This window comes from Molossus molossus, unplaced genomic scaffold (assembly GCF_014108415.1).
Source record: "Molossus molossus isolate mMolMol1 unplaced genomic scaffold, mMolMol1.p scaffold_m16_p_1, whole genome shotgun sequence".
NCBI classification, from domain to species: Eukaryota; Metazoa; Chordata; class Mammalia; order Chiroptera; family Molossidae; genus Molossus; species Molossus molossus.
In genome coordinates this window covers 126,168,645-126,189,671 of record NW_023425344.1, presented here as the reverse complement: position 1 = coordinate 126,189,671, position 21,027 = coordinate 126,168,645, and the positions used below count along the sequence as shown (strand labels likewise).

Sequence of the window (21,027 nt, the reverse complement as noted above, 5' to 3'; positions counted from 1 at the left end):
CAGGGCAAAAGAGATAATCTTATAAGCAGCAAGAGAAAAGCAGTTAGTTACCTACAAGGGAGTTCCCATAAGGCTGTCAGCTGATTTCTCAAAAGAAACTTTGCAGGCCAGAAGGGAGTGGCAAGAAATATTCAGAGTGATGAAAAGCAAGAACCTACAACCAAGCTTACTTTATCCTGCAAAGCTGTCATTTAGAATCGATGGTCATATAAAAAGTTTCCCAGACAAGAAAAAGCTAAAGGAGTTCATCACCACCAAACCATTATTATATAAAATGCTGAAGGGTCTTTTTGAAGAAAAAGATAAAATATGTGAACAAACAAAATGGCAATGAATATATATCTATCAACAATGGAATCTACAACAAAATGAATAGGCAAAACAGAAGCATTCTCATAGATACAGAGAACGTTTTGTTGGTTGCCACATGGGAGAGGGTAAGGGGGAATGGGTGAAGAGATTAAGAAGTACAAACTGGCCCTGGCCGGTTTGGCTCAGCGGTTAAAGCGTCGGCCTGCGGTCCTGAGAGACCTGGGTTCGGTTCCCACTAAGTGCACGTACCTCGGTTGCAGTTTGTCCCCGGCTCTGGTCAGTCGTGCGGGTGGCAGCCGCTCGATGTGTCCCTTTCACATCGATGGTTTTCTCTCTCTCTCTGTTCCTCTCTCTCCCTCCCACTCTACCTGAACAAAAAATGGAAAAATGTCCTCGGGTGAGGATAAAAAAAAAAAAAAAAAAGTACAAACTGGTTGTTAGACTAACAAACCTCAAAGGGAAGAGGGGTTTAGGGGTGGGAAGAGATAAACCAAAGAACTTTTATGTATATATACATAACCTATGGACACAGACAACAGTGTGGGGAAAGGCAGGAGGGGGGCAGGAGTGAGGAGGAGGGGGTCAATAGGGGAAAAATGAGGAACATATGTAATACATTCAACAATAAAGATAAATTAAAAAACAACAACAACAAAAATGAGCCCTGGCCGACTTGGCTCAACGGTTAGAGCGTCGGCCTGCGGTCCAGAGAGACCCGGGTTCAGTTCCCGCTAATGGCATGTACCTCGGTTGCAGTTTGTCCACGGCCCTGGTTGGGTCGTGCGGGTGGCAGCCACTCGATGTGTCCCTTTCACGTCGATGTTTCTCTCTCTCTTCCTCTCTTTCCCTCCCTCCCAGTCTATCTGAACAAAAAATGGAAAAATGTCCTCAAGTGAGGATAAAAAAAAAAAACAATGAATACATAAATAAGTAGAACGAATTGATGTTTTTTTCTCTCTCTCTTGCAAATCAATTTTTTTTAAAAGATATTTTAGAAATATGATTTATTATTTGATTTTAACAGGATTATGTGGAGAATGCCTACAAGAATCATATTGAAATTCCCAAGAGACTAAAACAATTCATCTGGGATAATGGGGACGAATAGGCAAGTTTAGCCCTTAAGATCAGGATTTTGGAGTCAGATTTCCTGAGTTTGAGTTCCTTCTGGCTGTGTTAATATACACTTTGGGCAGACGCTTATCCTCTTAGTACTCAGATTTCCTGTTCTGTAAAGTGCACATAATGTGTCCCTACCTCATGATGATGTGGTAAAGACTAACTATAAGCCAAGAAAGCATATAGCATAGTACCTGGTACATGAGTAAACAATCAATATACATTAGTTAGTGCTTTAAGGAGCAAAATAAAAGCATTTTCAATATATTAGAGAAGATAATAAAGCCAAGAGTCCAATAAAACACTGATTGTGATTTCTGAGATGTTTTTATTTATTTGAGAGAGAGAAAAAAAAGGGAACGGGAGAGAGAGAGAAAGAGAAACATCAATGAGAGAGAAACATCGATCAGGTGCCTCCTGCATGCCACCTACTAGGGACTGCAACCTGGGCTTGTGCCCTGACCAGGATTTGAACTGGTGACCAGCTGAAATGGGAAAATGTCCTCAGGTGAGGATAAAAAAAAAGAGAGAGAGTGGAGAAAAACAGGCAAGACAGCTGGATGATGCAGAGGTGGACAAAACCAGTCAGGTCATCAGTAGAACATGCCTGTCTCTGCAGCCAGGCAACAAGAGCAGCTCAGTGTGCATCCCACTGGAACAGTAAATGTGACGCGTGAGGAGGTACAGAAGGGAAACCTTTGTACCCAGATGACTGCTGCAGCACTCACCTGAGAGCACCACCTAGTTCCCCCACTGCTACCTCAAAATGGCACTGGGAAATCAAAAAAACATTTCACCATCAGATTAGCAAGATTTAATAATATCAAGCATTGGTGAGTGTTAGAGAAACAGCTCCTCTCAGACTCTGCTTGTGGAAGAACAGGTACTTGACTGTATATGTGCACAACAGAAGCAAGAGTTATATTAGTGAAAAAGCTGGAAACAACCTAATATATATCACTAGGAGAAGCATTTAAAATGAGGTAGAATCAGGCCAAACAGTATATGCAGTTTAAAAAGAATGAGGTGCATCTCTATATACTAACTTAGAAAAGTTACCAGGATGTATAATTGAATTAAAAAATAAGTTAATAAGTGTAAATATCATTTATGATTTCTAAAAGTTAGAAAAAACATCTCAGATTAAAACCTGTCCAGAGCTCAGCTAGTTAGAGTGTCATCCCAATATACCAATGTTGTGCGTTTGATCCCCAATCAGGGCACATACAAGAATCAATCAATGCCCTGGCTGACTTGACTTAAGGGGTTGGAGCACTGGCCTGCGGACCAAAGGGTCACAAGTTCAATTCCCAGTGAAGGGCTTGTACCTGGGTTACAGATTCCATCCCTGGCCCTGGTCGGGATTTTGTAGGAGGCAACCAATCAATGTGTCTCCCTCACATCGATGTTTTTCTCTCTCTCTTTCCCTCCCTCCCTTCCACTCTATCTAAAAATCAGTGGATAATATCCTCCAGTGAGGATTAACCAAAAAAAAAAATCAACCAATGAATGCAAAAATAAGTGGAACAACAAATCAATGTTTCTCTCTCTCTAAAATTAATTTAAAAATTAAAAAAAAAAAAACTCAATAAGCTAAAAATGGTGGTATTTAGCATCAGTATCTGTTCCCATCAAAAAGAGTGGAAAAGGCCCTGGCCGGTTTGGTTCAGCGGTTGGAGCTTCAGCCTGCGGACCAGAGAGTCCCGGGTTTGGTTCCCACTAGGGGCATGTACCAACAACAAACAAACAAACAAAAACAAAATATCAAAAAGAGTAGAAAAGAATCAGACATTATTATTTTTGTCTTTATTGATTTAGAGAGAGAGAGGAAGGGAAAGGGCGAGAGACAGAAACATCGATGAGAGGGAACATCGACTGGCCGCCTCCTGCATGCCCCCAGCTGGGGATCAGGCCCATTAACCTGGGTATGTGACCTGACCGGGAATAGAACCAGCAACCTCTTGGTATATGGGTCAATGCTCAACCACTGAGCCACACTGACCGGGCCAGATATTATTTTTAAAAATATCTATACTTTTGCCAGAGAGAAGCAACCTGATTCTGAGAAAGCTCTGGAATGCCAATTTGCAATAAATATAAAGGACAACAAAATATATTTAAATTGTGCCTCATGTGTGCAATCAGTAAAATCCAGACCATGGGAAAGTATAAAGATAAATTTATCAACAAATAAATTACAAGGGAAAAAAAAAGGAGGGGTAACCTATTGATTAAGAGAGTTAAAAGACAGCCCTGGCTAGTTTGGCTCAGCGGTTAGAGCATCAGCCCAGAGACCAAAGAGTCACAGGTTGGAGTCTGGTCAAGGCATGTACGTTGGTTGCAGCTCGGTCCCAAGCCCTGGCTGGGGTCCCTGGTTGGGATCGTACAATAGGCAACCAATCGAGTGTCTCTCTCAACCTAGGTATGTGCCCTGACTGGTAATCAAACCTGCAACCTTTTGGTGTATGAGACAAGGGTCCAACCAACTGAGTCACCTGTCCAGAGCTAAAGTTTTTTTAGAATGGACAAGACTAAACTCTATACAAAACAGAGATAAAACCACAGAAATAGAGGAAATGATCACCCTAATGGCAACTTGGAAAGAGGGTATGGGACACACCCCAGGTTTTCAGGAGTGGCTGGGATAATCCTATTTCCTGACTAAGGTGGTAGTAACAAGGGTATCCACTTTATAACTGTGGACAAAAAGGAGTCACATACTAAACCTGACAAGCTCAGGGCACACCTGTGTGGCAACCTTATAAACTCAGAGATGTAAAATAACCACAAAGGATGATCTGAAATTAAAACTTTTTAACTGAAAGCAGTTTATGTGGGTAGTCATGTCCTAGGCCAGCATCTTTCCTGACAAAGGTCAATCTGCCTTAACTGAGCCTCTCTATTGTCTTTTTGCATCTACAATAACACATCTTTGGAATGTCAAAGTAATTTTTCTTTTTCTGGACGCCTCAAAACATAGGTACAGCTTTGCGCTTTACGGAGACCACAAATCCCCTCATTGTTATTGAGTTACCTGTTGACCGTTAACTACCCTACATCCACCTATGTAAAAGAAGTGGGTGTCTATCATTTTACTTTTTATCCACTCCCAGAGGTTTCCCCCACTCAGCTTTCTCCCACCTCCCTAATCTATCACCAATGGATTTCATGTAACCCACTTATGTCTCCTCTTTTGATCGTATCATATAAAATAGAGTGCAAAACTGCCATTCTCTGGAGCATTATCTCAATCTGTTAAGATTTTACTTCCCAGCAACTGTCAAAAGTTTGACTCACATAACTCACAAAAATTCTTTACAGGTTTGAATGTTTCTTTGTTACATTGACATAATAAATTCATTAAGCTGTACAGCTGTGTTGTATGGTTTTCTATATATTTTATTTTACAATTTTTAAAAAGGTTAAATAATACACACCAAAAAAAAAACCCAACAGAAAATTGGTATAAAAATATTCATATAAGTGCCTGGCCGGTGTTGCTCAGTGGTTGAGCATCGACCCATGCACCAAGAATTCACAGGTTCGATTTCGGGTCAGGGCACATGCCCAGCTTATGGGCCTGATCCCCAGTTGGGGTCATGCAGGAGGCAGCCAATCGATGTTCTCTCTCCCTCTCCCTTCCTCTTTCTCTCTAACATCAATAAAGAAAAAGAAATTTTTTTAATATTAACATGTGACAGAATAAGGAAAAAGAGCACAAGATGAATAGTTACTATACAACAATAAGAATAATTAATCATGAAGAAAATAATCCTAATATTTATTCACCTAACAACAGAGTCTCAAATGTATAAAACAAAAACTAAGAATTGCAAGAAAAATAATCAATACATCTAAAAGTAAGCTAGGAGCCCTGGTCGGTTTGACTCAGCGGTTAGTGTTGGCCCACGGATCAAAGAGTCCCACATTCAAGTCCGGCCAAGGGCATGTTCCCGGTTGTGGTTCATCCTCAGTTGGTGTCATGCAGGAGGCAACCAATCGATGTGTCAATGTGTTGATGTGTCGATGTGTCTCTCTGTCTCTCTCTCTCTCTTCCTCTCTCCCTCTCTCCCACTCTATCTGAAGATAAATGAAAAAATATCCTCGGATGAGGATTTAAAAAAATAAAAGTAAGGTAGGAGATTTCAAAACACATCTCAGAAACTGAGAAATACAAAAGAATAAAGACTCTTAAGTTAGATTGTATTTTTACCTAAGATTGTATTTTCCCAAGTGAAATCTCTGATGTCTTAATGATTAAGAAATAGAGTAACACACATAGTGTGTCAGAGAAAACATACATTTTTCTGAATACACTACTGTGTCTAGAGTCTGCAGTATCAATCCTGGGAAAGTAAAACTGCATTACCCCCAGCGGTATAAAAAACTTGCTCCTACCAAAAGACCTGATAAATATATTGCAGATTTGAAGAATAGATATTTTAATTGCACCCATTAGCTACTGTCAAAAGATTGAGTTGACAAGCTTTACAGAAGAACCTGTTTTTAACACGCTCATTTAGTAACTCAGTTTACAATAGGGACAAAATTCTTTTGGCATCAAATGAAAAATAGCTGGCAGCCATATCACAGAAGTGTGTAAAGATATTTCCTGAGGAATGAATTACCCCACTCTAGTATTTTGCTTCTTATTCCTAATTGCTCTCTTTAAAAAAAAATTCATTACTAGGATTAGGAAATACTGGCAGAACAGAGTTATTCAACTATTGTTTCTTGTTATTCTTTCTCTTTTTAAAACATTTTTTAATATTATTTTTAGAGAGAGAGGAAAGGAGAAAGAGAAAAAAAAACACATCAATTTGTTGTTCCATTTATTTATGCATTCACTGGTTGATTCTTGTACATATCCTGACCGAGGATCAAACCTGAAACCTTGGATTATTGAGACAATACTCTAACCAACTGAGCTACCCAGTTAGGGCCCTTATTTTTTTTTAATTATTAATGGAGCTCTGACAGCCCTACAATGTACTAAGTAAATTGTTAATTTCTTTATTTCCTTTAAATGGAATGGTAACACAGGAAAGCATTTTTCAAATATCAAGATTTCTAATCACTGTAAGAGAAAGGCACAGAATCACCTTTGAAACACAGTTTCAACATCCACACTATATAATCATATCTTCAGTCTGAGAATGAATATGTCTGGTTACAGCCAAAAAGAATAATATGATTAAAAATTTTTAAGTTTTTTCCTCCCCACGGATTCTGTACCTATTCCAACCCAATCAGAACAAGGAATGAAAAGAAAAACAAGAGCCGAATAAAGAAAGAGAAAAGATACAGTAGGGAAGGTCAACTAAGACAAAGTTGGTTCTTTACAAGAACCCAACAAAATACATAAGCCTCTAAAAAAATTGAGCAAGAAAAGAAAGATGCAAATAAGCTACATTAAGAATAAAGACGCCCTGGTTGGTGTGGCCCAATGGTTACAGCATCAGTCCACACACCGAAGGGTCACCAAGTTCAATTCCCAGTCAAGGGGATGTATCTGGATTGCAGGTTCGATCCCTGGCCCTGGTAGGGGTGCATGCAGGTGGCAACCAATTGATGCGTCTCTCTCACATCTGTTTCTCCACCCCCCCCACTACACACTCTCTCCAAAAATCAATGGAAAAATACTGTCAGGTACGGATTAACAACAACAAAAAATAATAAAGACATTATTCCAGATGGGGGCTACAAAGAAAACAATACATTAAGCAAGTAATCTATGTTAACATCATGAGTAAAAAGACATGTTGATATCCTTTAGTCCTTGATATTATATGAGAAGGGCACATCACCTGTGGTATTCTTCCCAAAAATCCATTATTTAATCTCAGTCTAATCATGAGAAAATATCAGACAAATTAAAATTGAGAGACATTATACAAAACAACTGGCCACTACTCTTTTCAAAAAGTGTTAAGATCATAAAACACACGGGACAACTAATAAAAAGGAAGCTACCACGAGACTGGTCAGAGGCACAGATATGCAAAACAAGCTGGTCCCCACGTATGGCAGTTGAGAATTCAGAGGGATATCTCGGCTGCAGAGGTCCCTCCTGAAGAGCCAGTCCCACACCAGGCTCTCCAGCTCAAAGTGCCAGCGCCAGGAAGAAAAGCCCTCACAACATCTGGCTGAGAAAATCAGTGGGGATTTGATCACACAGGTAAGATGGAAGGCTACTAGAAATCTAGGTATCCCATTAGAGAGTCCGCACACAGACTCACTCCCTCACAGGCAGTTCCCCTGAGCTGTGGCAAAGGGAGGATGGGGCTCGGGAGGTGCCAGAGACATACAGAAAGATTGAATTGTGTGGCTTCATGGTGAGAGCTGGAGGGACAGACCCCTGCATTCCTGTGTTGAGCCCTTCTCCCACATGGCCAAATCTAATTCTGTATTAGTCTGGTGAACACCACTCGCCCTACTCTGAGGACTCCAAGACCAGCCTCACCCAACTCACTGCCTGAGGCTGGTTCAGTGGCTAAACCTTACATACAGGCTGCAGTTGGTGGCAGGCCTCGAGGCGCCCTGTTGCTGAGTAGTCCCAGGCCCAGTACAGGTGGCACATGGCCCTGGTTTCACAGCACAGGCAGCTACCAATCATGGATAACTTTTTACCTTCTACCAAGTAGTGAAGGGGCAATTATAGGCAGTGGCTGACCTTGGCCTAAACTAGAGGACCCAAAACCAACACATCCAGTGGTTGGCTTGAGACCACAACAGCATCATCCGATTACCTCCATAAATGACACACCCAAAAGGTGGTACTGAAAGGCACCAGAGCCTGCTAGAACAAATCCTGCTCTATAGAGTAAGCCCCCTCAAAGCAGCTCCTAGGCTGTGGTCATGGCCAGTACTTATAGCCAGTCAGTCTGAGGATCAACATCACCCACTGACAAGCAAACAGCAATCAAGGCTCAACTACAACAGGAAGGCATACACAACCCACACAAGGGACACTCCTGAAGCACCTGGCTCAGGTGATCAGGTAGACTGTGCCAGTGGGCCCCACAGTACACCTACTACATAAGGCAACATACTAAGACAAGGAAATATAGCAGATTTACTTAAAACATAAACAAATACAGATAGGCAGCCAAAATGAAAAGAAAAAAAAAAAAAAACATGTCCTAAAAGGAAAAACAGCAGAAAACTCCAGAAACAGAACTTAACAAAATGAAGGCAAGCAATCTAACAGATACAGAGTTCAAAACAGTGGCTATAAAGGGTGCTCAAGGGGACTCAGCTGGTGTGGCTCACTGGTTGAGTGGCGACCCATGCACCAAGAGGTTGCCAGTTTGATTCCCAGTCAGGGCACATGCCCAAGTTGTGAGCCCAGTTCCCAGGAGGTGGTCAATAGATGTTTTTTCTCATCGATGTTTCTATCTCTCACTCCCTCTCCCTTCCTCTTTCTCTAAAATCAATTAAAAAAAACATATTTTTTAAAAAAGAGTGCTCAAGTGGATCCGGCAGACGAGTGCCATATGTGAGACTCCAACAACCTAGCTCACACTGTTCGTCCCACCCTGGTGATTGCCTGTGACCCTGCCCCTCCCAATTTGCAGGCCCACCCAAGCTGTCTCCAGTGGCTTTACCATAGGATTTGCCTATCTTGGCTCCTGCTTCAGATTTTCCTAAATTCTCTCAAGCAGTATCTGGCCTCAGCGAGCTCCATACATTTTGAAAAGTGGCCCCCGGCCTGGCACTAGAAGCAGACAGCTTTGGTTCACAGCTTGGCATTGCCTGGGCCACCTCCAAGCCCAGGACAAGAAGCAGCCATCAGCAAATCACTTTGTAGCTTATGCCTGGTGTCCTCAGGTAGAACACAGGCAGTGGCTGACCTTACCTCAGAACCAGCCCACCCAGTGGACAGCCTCAGACCATGTTTAAGCACCACCACCCAACCACCTCCACAAGCAACACGCTCAAGGAATGGACTCAGTGGGTACCAGAGCCCTGCTGAAGTAAGTCTTGCTCTGAGTAGTGGGCTCCTGCACATCTTATCCTCCAAGGTAGTCAGATCAGTGGGTACAGCCAGTCCTTGCAGCTGATTAGCCTGAGTAAATCCCTCCCAATGACATGCCAACAGGAATAAAGACTCAATTACCAATGAAAAGTATATAGTCCACACAAGGAATGCATCTTGAAGGCCCAAGTAGGGTGATAAGGGAGGCTGTGTCACTGGACTCTACAGGACACCTACTACAATAGGCCACCCTAGGAAGCTCAGGAGACACAGAAACTCTACCTAATACATAGAAACAAACACAGGGAGGCAGCCAAAATGAGGAGACAAAGAAACATATCCCAAAAGAAAGAAAAGAACAAAACTCCAGGAAAAGAACTAAACAAAATGGAGATAAGCAATTTAACAGATGCAGAGTTCAAGACACTGGTTATAAGGATGCTTAAGGAACTTGTGAAAACCTCAAGAGCATAAAAAAGGATGAGTCAGAAATAAAAGATGCACTAACTGAAATAAGAATAAATTTACAGGGAATCAACAGTAAAGCAGGAAAAGGCAAGAAGCAAACCACTGATTTGGCAATATAAGGAAGCAAAAAACACCCAATCAGAACAGCAAAAAGAAAAAAGAATCCAAAAAAATGAGGATAGTGTAAGAAGCCTTTGGGACAACTTCAAGTGTACCAACATTTGCATCACTGGGGTGCCAGAAGGAGAAGGGAAAAAACAACGAAGTGAAAACCTATTTGAAAAAATAATGACAGAAAAGTTCCTTAACTTGGTGAAGGAAACAGACATACAGTTCAGGAAACACATAGAAGATGAACCCAAAGAGGTTCACACCAAGACACATCATCAAAATGCAAAAGATTAAAGACAGAGAATCTTAAAAGCAGCAAGAGAAAAGCAGTTAGTTACCTACAAGGGAGTTCCCATAAGAATGCCAGCCAATTTCTCAAAAGAAGGGAGGCCAGAAGGGAGTGGCAAGAAATATTCAGTGATGAAAAGCAAGGAATTACAACCAAGAAGCCATCCTGCAAAGCCATCATTTAGAATTGATGGACACATAAAGAGTTTCCCAGACAAGAAAAAGCTGTATTATATGAAATGTTGAGGGTTTTCTTGAAGAAGAACAAAAATATGAACAATAAAATGGCAATACATACATATCTATCAACAACTGAATCTACAAACAAAATGAGCAAGCAGAACAGAAACAGACTCATAGATACAGAGAACTTTTTGTTAGTTGCCAGAGGGTAGGGGGTTTGTGGGAATGGTTGAACAAGGTGAAAGGATTAAGAAGTACAAATTGGACCTGGCCCATCTTGCTCAGTGATTAGAGCATCAGCCCACGGACCAATGAGTCGCAGGTGCAATTCCAGTCAAAGGCACGAACCTCGGTCGTGGTTCATCCCTGGCCCTGGTTGGGTCGTGCAAGAGGCAACCAGTCCATGTATCTCTCTCACATCAATGTTTCTCTCTCTCTCTCTCTCTCTCTCTCTCTCTCTCTCTCTCTCTCTCCCCCCTCCAACCTCTCTCCCTCCTTCCCACTCTGTCTGAAGATAAATAGAAAAATATCCTCAGATGAGGACAAAAAAAAAAAAGATAAAGAAGAACAAATTGGTTGTTAGACTGACAAACTTCAAAAGGAAGGGGGGTGGGGGAGGTAGGAAGAGATAAACCAAAGAATTTACATGCATATACCAATGGACACAGGCAATCGTGTGGGGAAGGCAGAGGAGGACAGGAGCAGGGAAGAGGGGGTCAATGGTGAAAAAACGGGGGACATCTGTAATACATTCAACAATAAAGATAAATTTAAAATAAATAAATAAAATAAAAGGTTCAAAAAAATAAAAGGTGCTCAAGGAACTTGGTGAGAACTTCAAGAGACAGTAAGCGTAAGAAAGACACAGAAATCATTTTTTTTTTAAAGCCAGAAATAAAGAACACAATTATTAAAATGAAGAATACACTAAAAGAATCAACAGCAGATTAGATGAAGCAGAGGGATGAATCAATAATTTGGAAGATGAGCCCTGGCCAGTTTGGCTCAGCGGTTAGAGCGTCGGCCTGCGGTCCGGAGAGACCCGGGTTCGGTTCCCGCTAAGGGCACGTACTTCGGTTGCAGCTTGTCCCCGGCCCTGGTTGGTCGTGCGGGTGGCAGCCACTCGATGTGTCCCTTCACGTCGATGTTTCTCTCTCTCTCTCCCTTCCACTCTATCTGTACAAAAAATGGAAAAATATCCTCGGGTGAGGATAAAAAAATAAAAATAAAAAATAATTTGGAAGATGAAGTAGCAGAAAGAATCCAATAAGAAGAGCAAAAAGAAAAGAATACAAAAATATGAGGATAGTTTAAGGAACTTCTGAGACAACATCAAGTGTAATACATTTACATCATAGGGATACCAGAAGGTGAAGAGTGAAAGCAAGAGATTGAAAAATATTTGAATAGATAATGACTAAAAACTTCCCTAACCTGGTGAAGGAAATAGACATACAAGTCCAGAAAGGGCAGAGTCCACACAGGATGAACCCAAAGAGGTACACAAAAGACACATCATAATTAAAATGCCAAAGGTTAAAGACAAAGAGAGAATCTTAAAAGCAGTAAGAGAAAAGCAGTTAGTTACCTACAAGGGAGCTTCCATAAGACTGTCAGCTGATTTTTTTTTTATCCTCACCTGTGGACATTTTTGCACTTATCTTCAGATAGAGCGGGAGGGAGAGAGGAAGGAAGAGAGAGAGAGAGAGAAACATCAATGTAGGAGAGACTCATCGACTGGTTGCCACCCACACGACCCCAACAGGGGCCAAGGACGAACTGCAACTGAGGTACATGCCCTTAGCAGGAACCAAACCTGGGACTCTCTGGCTCTAACCATTGAGCCAAACCAGCCAGGGCTATCAGCTGATTTCTAAACAGAAACTTTTCAGGCCAGAAGAAACTGGAATGAAATATTCAAAGTGTTGAATAACAAGAAAGTACAACTAAAAATATTCTACCTAGCAAAGCTATCATTTAAAATGAAAGGAGACAAAAAACTTCCCCGAAAAAAAAAAAAAAAAAAAGCTAAGGAAGTTTATCACCACCAAACAAGTATTACAAGAAATGTTATAGAGACTTTTTTAAGGAGGGTGACAAACACATAAATATGAATAATAAAATGGCAATAACTATGCACCTAAGAACAATCACTTTATTTTTTATTTATTTATTTTCAATCCTCACCCGAGGACATTTTTTTGTTTTTTGTTCAGATAGAGTGGGAGGGAGAGGAAGAGAGAGAGAGAAACATCAACGTGAAAGGGACACATTGAGTGGTTGCCACCCACACAACCTAACCAGGGCCGGGGACAAACTGCAACTGAGGTACATGCCCTTAGCGGAAACCGAACCCGGGTCTCTCTGGACCGCAGGCCAACGCTCTAACCGCTGAGCCAAACCGGCCAGGGCAGAACAATCACTTTATATGTAAATACATTAAATGCTCCAACCAAGAACATAGGGTGGCTAAATGGGTAAGAAAACAAGATGTTTATATATGCTGTCTACAAGAGATTCAATTATAGATCTTAAGATATTTGGAGACAAAGCAAATGGATGGCAAAATATATTTCATGCAAATGGAAGCAAAAAAAAAGTTGGGGTAGCAATACTTATGTCAGATAAAATAGACTGTAAAACAATTGCTATAACAAGAGTCAAAATGGACATTTCATGATAAAAGGATCAATAAACAAAAAGATATAACCCTTGTAAAGATGTATGCACCCAACACAGAGCACCTAAATATATAAAGCAAATATTGACAGACATAAAGGAGAGATTGACAGTCATACAGTCACAGTAGAGGACTTTAACACCCTAATGTCATCACTAGATAGAATTTCCAGACAGAAAATCAAAACGGAAAGAGTGGCTTTAAATGACACATTGATTTAATTGATATTTTTAGAGTATTTCACCCCAAAGCAACAGGATATATTTTTTCTTTAGTTTTTAAAAAATTTTATTTATTGATTTGGGGGGGTAGGGAGTGAAACATCAATTTGTTATTACACTTATTTATGCATTCATTGGTTGATTCTTATATATGCCCTGACCAGGGATCAAACCTCAAATCTTGGCGTATCAGGACAATGCTCTAACCAACTAATCTACCCAGCCAGGGCAGAATATACATTCTTTTCAAGTGCACATGAAACCAGATTATTTACAATAGCTGAGATAATGAAAGCAACCTAAGTGCCCATCAATGGAGTATTGGACAAAGAAGTTGTGGTCATATACACAATGAAATATTACTTGGCTGTGAAAAAGAAGGAAAGCTCACCATGTGAAACAACAATGGATGGACCTAGAGGGTATTATGCTAAGTGAGACAAATCAGACAGAGAAAGACAAATACCATATGATTTCACTTATATGTGGAATCTAAAGAACAAAATAAACTAACAAAACAGAAACAGACTCATAGATAAAGGGAACAAACTGGTGGCTGCCAGATGGAAGGGGGATTGGGGTACTAGGTAAAAAGGGAGAGGAATTCAGAGACTTCACTTGGGGTGTTGAACACACAATACAGTGTACAGATGATGTGTTGTAGAAATGTGCACCTAAAACCTATATAATTTTGTTAACCCATGTCACTTCAATAAATACAATAAAAAGGGAAAAGAAGAGGAGGCATTAAGAAGTACTAATTGGCAGTTACAAAACAGTCATGGGAGGGGGAGGGAGGATCAGTGGGGATAAAAGGAGAGACATCGTTAACAAAAAGAAATTTAAAAAAAAAAAAGTCATGGGGGTGTTAAGTACAGTTAAAGAAAAATAATAATATTGTAATGTCTATGTATGCTCCTAGGTAGGCACTAGACTTATTGGAGGATCACTTCATAAATTATATTAAATGTCCAACTACTATGCTGTATACCTAAAACTAATATAAAGTAATATTGAATGTCAAATGTAATTGAAAAATTTTTTAAAAGAATAAATTCTCACAGAGTGGAGGAGATAAAAGACACATGACAGCTAAATGCAATGTAGTGACTTGGACTGACTCCAGGGACAGAATAAGGACATCAGCAAGAAGACTAGAAAACCCTGGCCGGTGTGGCTCAATGGTTGAGTGTTGGCCCATGCACCAAGAGGTTGCTGGTTTGATTCTCAGTCAGGGCACATGCCCAGGTTGTGGGTCCAATCCCCAGTGGGGGGGCATGCAGGAGGCAGCCAGTCGATGTTCTCTCTCATCGATGTTTCTATTTCTCTCTCTTCCTTCCTCTCACTCTAAAATCAATAAAGAAAAATAAATAAATAAAATAAAAACTACAACTGTTTTAAAAAAAAATGCTGGAAAAATGCAAATAACATCTGTCATTTAGTTAATAGTATTATACCAGTGTTCACAAACATACCATGGAATTTAAGATGGTAATATGATGGTAGGGAGGCAGGGTGAAGGGATACAAGGACTCTCTGTACTAGCTTTGCAACTGTTCTATAAATCTAAAGTTACTTAAAATAAAAAGTTTTTTGAAGAGAACATGGTCAACAGTGACTTTCCAACAATTCTGAAAAGATAATTCACAACTGATTTAAGAAGAAATATAAGTTTGACTAGTCTTAATATTATAGAAAAAACTAAATCAGTGTTATATATTTTTTAAGTCTTCCTACAAAGAATCCCTAGATCCAGATGGTTCTGCAGGAGTTTTACTAAACATTCAAATAATTGATTATTCAAATTTCATACAAACTCTTTTATTTAAAAGAAAAAGAAAAAATATGCCCTAATTTAGCCTATAATGATGAGCCTGATACCAAACCCAAAGACATTATGAGAAAGAATAATTACAGGCCCATCCACACACAAATATAGATGCAAAATTATAAATAAAATACTTGCAAATCAAATGCAACAATGGTTAAAAATTGTAATAGACAAAAACCAACCTGGATTTTACCTGTTATACAAAGATAATATTACAATATCTATAAATATAATTCACCATATTAACTGATTAAGAGAAAAAACATACAATCACTCAATAGAAATATGTCACTTTTAAAGATTCAACACCAATTACAATGTATTTCATCATTCTGACAAAGAATATTTATTGCCCTGGATGGTGTTCCTCAGTGGTTAGAGCGTCAGCCCATGAACCAAAGGGTCTCAGGTTTGATTCCTGGTCAAGGAATGTACCTGGGTCACAGGATCGATCCCTGGGCCTGGTCAGGGTGCCTACAGGAGACAACCAATCAATGTGTCTCTTTCACATTGATGTTTCTCTCTCTTTCTCTCCCCTCCCTCCTTCCTTTCCATTCTCTCTTAAAAAAAAAAAAAATCCTCAGGTGAGGATTAACCCAAAAGAAAGGAATATGTGTGAAAACACCAGAATACTGAAGGTATTATAAAACTAAAATGTGTTCATCCTTAAGCTAAAGTATTAGAACCAGGAGTTAAAAAAAAATTGTGGATTAAAAAGTTAGGCATATGGATTTAAAATTAGAAAAACCCAAATTTGAATCCTTGGAATTAAGAAGATGGGGGATGGAGTCAAATCAACATTGTTTAGAGCACCACCACTCACTCATTTATTTTTAAAATAATACCAAACTCTTAGGGTTGTGAGGATTAAATGGGACAATGAATGTAAAGCTCTTAGAATAATGCTTGGAACATAGTTCTCATATAAAATGTTTATTATTATTAAGCCTTAAGTTTCCTTAACTGTAAAATGGGAAATAATGCCTACCTCATACTGTAGACATGGAAAAATAAAAGAATACTAAAGCATGTCAAACAATACTTCAATAGAAACTGATTATAATGACAAAACGAAGACAGCTTAACCTAACATCTGACTATGTCACTGTCTTCTCCAGAATTAATGTACTATAATCCAATTATTTTTCTTAGGTTTTCTTTACCTTTTCATCAAATTCATTTTTAACAAGCTAACAATCACACTTAAGAAAAATTTACTAGATAGCTTGGAACACAATTATATTAAAAGAGACCCTTCATAAAACTACATTTAGAAAATAATAACAATCTTTTCATTATACTTTTAATGTAAAATAACTAAATTCCAAGTAAAGAAAACATAAGTATTTCTTAGCAAAATAAATTATATTAGAACCTACAAATCTTGTTGGGAGTATTCTTTTAGTTAATCATAGTTTAGCAGTGAAAAGAGAAAGCAAGAAAGTTGTTCCACTTCACAGCTTCACTATTGCCTTTTCTCTCAATCTCACTGTCTTTGGAAATAATGGAATCACAAAAAGGGCAAGTAACAATTTTTTAAAGCCAGTTTACTAATTGCTACCATTTACTTTCTGTTTGGTATTAACATTAAAATTTTAAAATATTCTCTTTTGTGGCTTTTTTTTAACCCCTTATTTCTTACTAGGAGCCCCTCACATGGAAAAACTCCACATTGGGTCTTCTTAAAGAAAAGAGATTCACTAGAAAACAAAATATACAAACAAAATAGAAACAGATTCATAGATACAGAGAACAGATTGATGGCTGCCAGAAGGGAAGGGGGTTGGAGGATGGATTAAAAAAGTGAAGGGATTAAGAAGTACAAATTGGGCCCTGGACATTTTGGCTCAGAGGTTAGAGTATCAGCCAGCAGACAAAAGGATCACAGGTTCAATTCCTGGTCGAGGGCACGTACCTGGGTTGTAGGTTCAATACCCAGTCCCAGTCAGGAACGTGTGGGAGGCAACCAATCAAGGTGTCTCTCATATCAATGTTTCTCTCTCTCTCTCTCTCTCTCTCTCTCTCTCTCTCTCTCTCTCTCTTTCCCCCCTCCCTTCCTTCTACTCTATCTAAAAATCAATGGAAAAATATCCCCAAATGAAGATTAGCAAAACAAAACCAAAAAGAAGTAGAGATTGGTAGTTACAAAATAGTTACGGGGATGTAAAGTACAACAAAGGGAATATAATCAATAATACTGTAATAACTATGTATGGTGCCAGGTATGGGTACTGGAAAAATCAGTGGGAACACTTTGTAACCATTATGTCTAACCATTATGCATACACCTGAAACTAATACAAAATAATACTGACCATAAACTGTAACTGAATAATAAACATTTTTTAATTAAATTAAAAAATTAAAGAAAGCCTGGTTGGTGTAGCTCAATTGGTTGAAAGTCATTCCATGCCCCAAAAGGTCACTGGTTTGATGCCAGAGTTCTCGGTTTGATCCCAGCAGGTGGCGTGCAGGAGGCAACCAATCAATGTTTCTCTCCCACATCGATGTTTTCTCTTTCTCTCTCCCCTTCCTCTCTCTCTAAAAAAATCAATAAAAACATATATATATTTATATAAATATATATAAAAGAAAATCTGCTTTGTCCCAAACTCTTCACACAGCAATTAGGTAAAGAGTCAACCACTGTGGCCCATGAGTAGAGTGGGAAGCTATAAACTTAATTTATAAAATTCCCTTACATTTACCTGACAGTAACAGGCAAGTAACTGGTTTAACACTGGGGCTAAGAGATAAGCAACTAACTATAATAATCTGCTTTCTTGAATAGGTTATCCCCATCAGAATTTAAACTGAGAGAATATGTTCAAACAACTCAGAACTGCCTGGAAGGTCCAACAGATTTCAGGACTGAAAAATGTTACATCCTTCAGGGACTTATTTATTTGCTAAACATGTTTAAGCTATAAGCAAAGATCAAAGACCTGCCCAAAAATTAAAAAATAATTTTTAAATACTGGTATTAAGATGCAAAATGAGCCCTGGCCAGTTTGGCTCAGCGGTTACAGTGTTGGCCTGCGGATCAGAAAGTCCCAGATTCGGTTCCCGCTAAGGGCACATACCTTGGTTGCAGTTTGTCCCCACCCGGGTTGGGGTCATGTGGGTGTCTCTCTCACATCGATGTTTCTCTCTCTCTTCCTCCCTTTCTCCCTCCTGCTCTATCTGAAGATAAATGCAAAAATGCCCTCGGGTGAGGATTTAAAAAAAAAATGAGGCTCATTACCGTAAAACGAAGCCTATGTCTGGTCAACAGCCAAGCAAATGTACACTATTTTAAACAATATTAAACAGCAAATTAGAACTGACTAAAGAAGATAAATGTCAGAACTCACTTTTTGATTTCTCGGAGCAGCATTCGGATAAGAATGGTCTGAAGCGGTTCAACCATCAATTTCCTCCACATATCTAATGCTAGCTGCCAGAAAAAATAAAAACCATCAAGGTTGAATTACTTAATATTTATTTTTAACATTTAAGACTTTTTAAAAAATACCCACCAAAATAAATATTTATGACTAATATTTCAAAATGCAAATGAAAACTGAATAAACAAGGAAAATTAATTTCTAATTTTAAATGACATATCAGACTTACACAAAGAACAAAGGCTTTTTTGATTAGCTGAAAATTTTACAAAAATAATTTGTTTTTATAAAACCTTATCTGATTATTAAGTGCTCAGTATTATGGAGGGGCTATAGATACCAAGATTGTAACAACCAATGGAGTTATGTTAAATAAAATAATGTAATTTGGCTGTTAGCTAATTTTTTTAATTATAAAAAATATATACAAACATAAAAGGATAAGTCAATTTAAAGAATAAAATAAAATAACCACTCAGTTTACAAAATACGACTTCACTATTACCATTGTCCCAAATGTCCTCCTCCTTTGCCCTCAAAGGTTTTCACTACCTTGAATTTTGTGTTAAATCATTCCCTTGCTTATAATTCTACCAGATGTGTAAGTATCCCCATATAACATTTTTTACTTGACCATTTCTGACCTTGATAACAAAATCACATTATATATTCTTCTATGTGTGATTTTTTTTTTAATTTTCAGTTATGAAAATCCATCTAAATTGAATGATACAGCTATATATAGTTCAATCATAGACACTGCTATACAGTATCCTATTATATAAATACACCATGACTTATTTCTCCTTTTTACTGCTCATAACATATTGTTTGTGATTCCAGTTTTTGCTACTGAGAAAAATGCTGCTATTCTTGTATATATCTTCTGGTGAACATAAGCAAGAAACTCCTGGATATACACCTATGAGTGGAGATGCTGGCCTCGGGTTAGGGACACATACAGCTTTACTAAGTAAAGCCAAATGGTTTTCAAATTTACAACTCACATAAGCAATGAATGCGAGTTCCCATTAGTCAACATCCTTAACAACAAGTGTGACTGCCAGGCTTCAGTTAAACTTTGCCAATCTGTTGGATGTAAAATGGCGTCCCCTTGCAATTTTAACTGGCATTTTCTTAAATAAAACTGAGTATCTTTTTACATGTTTATGGTGCATCTCATTTTTTTTCCTGTGAAATTCATCTCTTTTGCCCATTATTTCATTAATGCTTGTCTCATTCTTAGTGAAACCTGGTTCTTTATATATTGTAGAAATGAATCCCTTGACAGTTTTACATATTTCAGTTTGTCATAGTTTGTGACTTGACTTTTGAGTTTCTGTATAGTAGTTTTTATTTACTTTTCCCTACCCTAAGGTCATTAAGGGTATAGTAATAAGATTATAAGGTCTTCTATATTGTCTTCCAAAAGTTTTCAAGTTTTCCCTTTCACATTTAAGCCGTTAAACTTCTATATATTTTTTCCACACAAAGTATAAATTATTCCAGAATCAAACACAGATTGCTCCTATTTCTAACTGAACTACATCCACAGCTGTGTAAGTCTGTTTTTAGCCTCTGTATTCTGTTTTCCTGGAGTAACTCTACTCTGATCCATTGGTAATTCCATTTCAAATAGTAAAAGCTTCTATTTTCTTACAAAGAATATCTTCAAGTTTTTCCTTCTTTTTAAATAATATGAACAGGTAAAAATAGAAGACAATATGTAAGAAAATGAGATTTTATAGCTATAGTGGGAGGACAAACTGGTAAAGCCTTTTCAAAGGCAAGTTGACATATCCAGCTAATTAACCCACTATGAAAATGTTTGCTTGTATATAAAGAGATATATACATAAATGTAATTCCATAAGTGTAACTTTTTCGTCTACTTTTTTGTCACTACTATGCTCCTAAAATACAGAACACTGCCTGGCACATAAAGGGATGAAAAAACTATTTAATAAATAAACAACAATGTTCACTGTAGTCTTGTTTGTAATAACAAAAAACTGAAAAAAGAAATAGTTTAATAGGTAATAAATTATTGTTATATCCCTAAAATAGACTATTAAGCTCTCACAAAAAAATGAATTTGTGTGAAAAGAACTCCTAGACGCGTTAACAAAAAAGGTATGAAATACAAGTCAGAGAACTTTAAATATGGTATGACACGACTGTTTAAATAATAAAACCAAAACTGTTATGCATGTATGTATGAAATTTATATGCAAATGTACAGGTAAAATTCAGAAAATATACAAACCAAATTGTTTATAGTGATTTCTTCTGGGAAGAGGAGCAGGCTTGATGGTGTTAGTAATAAGGAAAATTAAGTAACATATTCAGTTTTAAACCTATTAATTAGCCCTGGCAGGTTAGGCTCACCGGTTAGAGCATTGGCCCAGGGACCAGAGAGTCCCAGGTTTGGTTCCCACTAAGGGCACATAT

At 38.4% G+C, this 21,027-nt stretch overlaps 1 protein-coding gene across 2 annotated transcripts in view; it reads right to left on the bottom strand.

The window, feature by feature from the left end:
* CUL2 (cullin 2) overlaps positions 1-21,027 on the bottom strand; it is a 135,031-nt gene that overhangs the window by 48,276 nt on the left and 65,728 nt on the right. For both annotated transcript variants that reach the window (XM_036259174.1, XM_036259181.1), the window contains exon 6: positions 18,545-18,627. In XM_036259174.1, coding sequence (XP_036115067.1) covers positions 18,545-18,627 — 83 coding nt within the window. The remainder of the gene's footprint in view (positions 1-18,544; positions 18,628-21,027) is intronic.